This window comes from Varanus komodoensis, unplaced genomic scaffold (assembly GCF_004798865.1).
Source record: "Varanus komodoensis strain SLA01 unplaced genomic scaffold, ASM479886v1 scaffold9, whole genome shotgun sequence".
NCBI lineage: Eukaryota > Metazoa > Chordata > Lepidosauria > Squamata > Varanidae > Varanus > Varanus komodoensis.
The window spans coordinates 29,204,068-29,204,574 of NW_025336598.1; the positions used below are offsets into that span (position 1 = coordinate 29,204,068).

General features: G+C 48.7%; 1 protein-coding gene across 1 annotated transcript in view; it reads right to left on the reverse strand.

Annotated features, from left to right (window-relative positions):
- The window catches only part of NOSTRIN (nitric oxide synthase trafficking), a 17,440-nt gene extending 17,177 nt beyond the window's left edge, over positions 1 to 263 (reverse strand). Inside the window, exon 1 of the mRNA XM_044418310.1 lies at positions 228 to 263. Coding sequence (XP_044274245.1) covers positions 228 to 238 — 11 coding nt within the window. The 5' untranslated portion in view covers positions 239 to 263. The remainder of the gene's footprint in view (positions 1 to 227) is intronic.
- Between the last annotated feature and the right edge of the window lie 244 nt (positions 264 to 507).

The window sequence follows — 507 nt, forward strand, 5'->3', positions numbered from 1 at the left end:
ACTGTGCAGAGAGCCCACCTCCTGCATGCCCCCAAACCAGAATGTGCCCCCAAACCAGCAGCTCAGTCCAGCCAGGCAAGCTTTCAGCTCGGCAGGAGTTTCCTGCGATCAGACTCAGAGGAGGAGAGAAAGATGCTTGCTTCCAGGGCACCCCCCTCCCCACTGCCATGCACGCAAGAAGCTCTGGAACCCCGCAGGAGCTATTTAGAAAAGGGGATGCCACTTACTTGACCTTCATCTTGTCCAGCACTTTGGTAAGCTTGTTGGCCATTTTCTCCAGCCCTTTACTGTATGTAATCTCTAAGTTAGCCCTGTCAAAGAAGTAACCGGAGCTTATGACATATTCACTAATTTCTCTCTGCTTGCTTTGGAAAGCTGCCCTGGGGTGGAAAGAAAGGGGGGAGGGTCTCCTTCCTACACAAGACTGTCCTGAGACATTGGTAGCAGGTGGGATACAAAAGTTTTAAATAAATAAAAATAAATAAAAACGATCACAGTATAAACCTT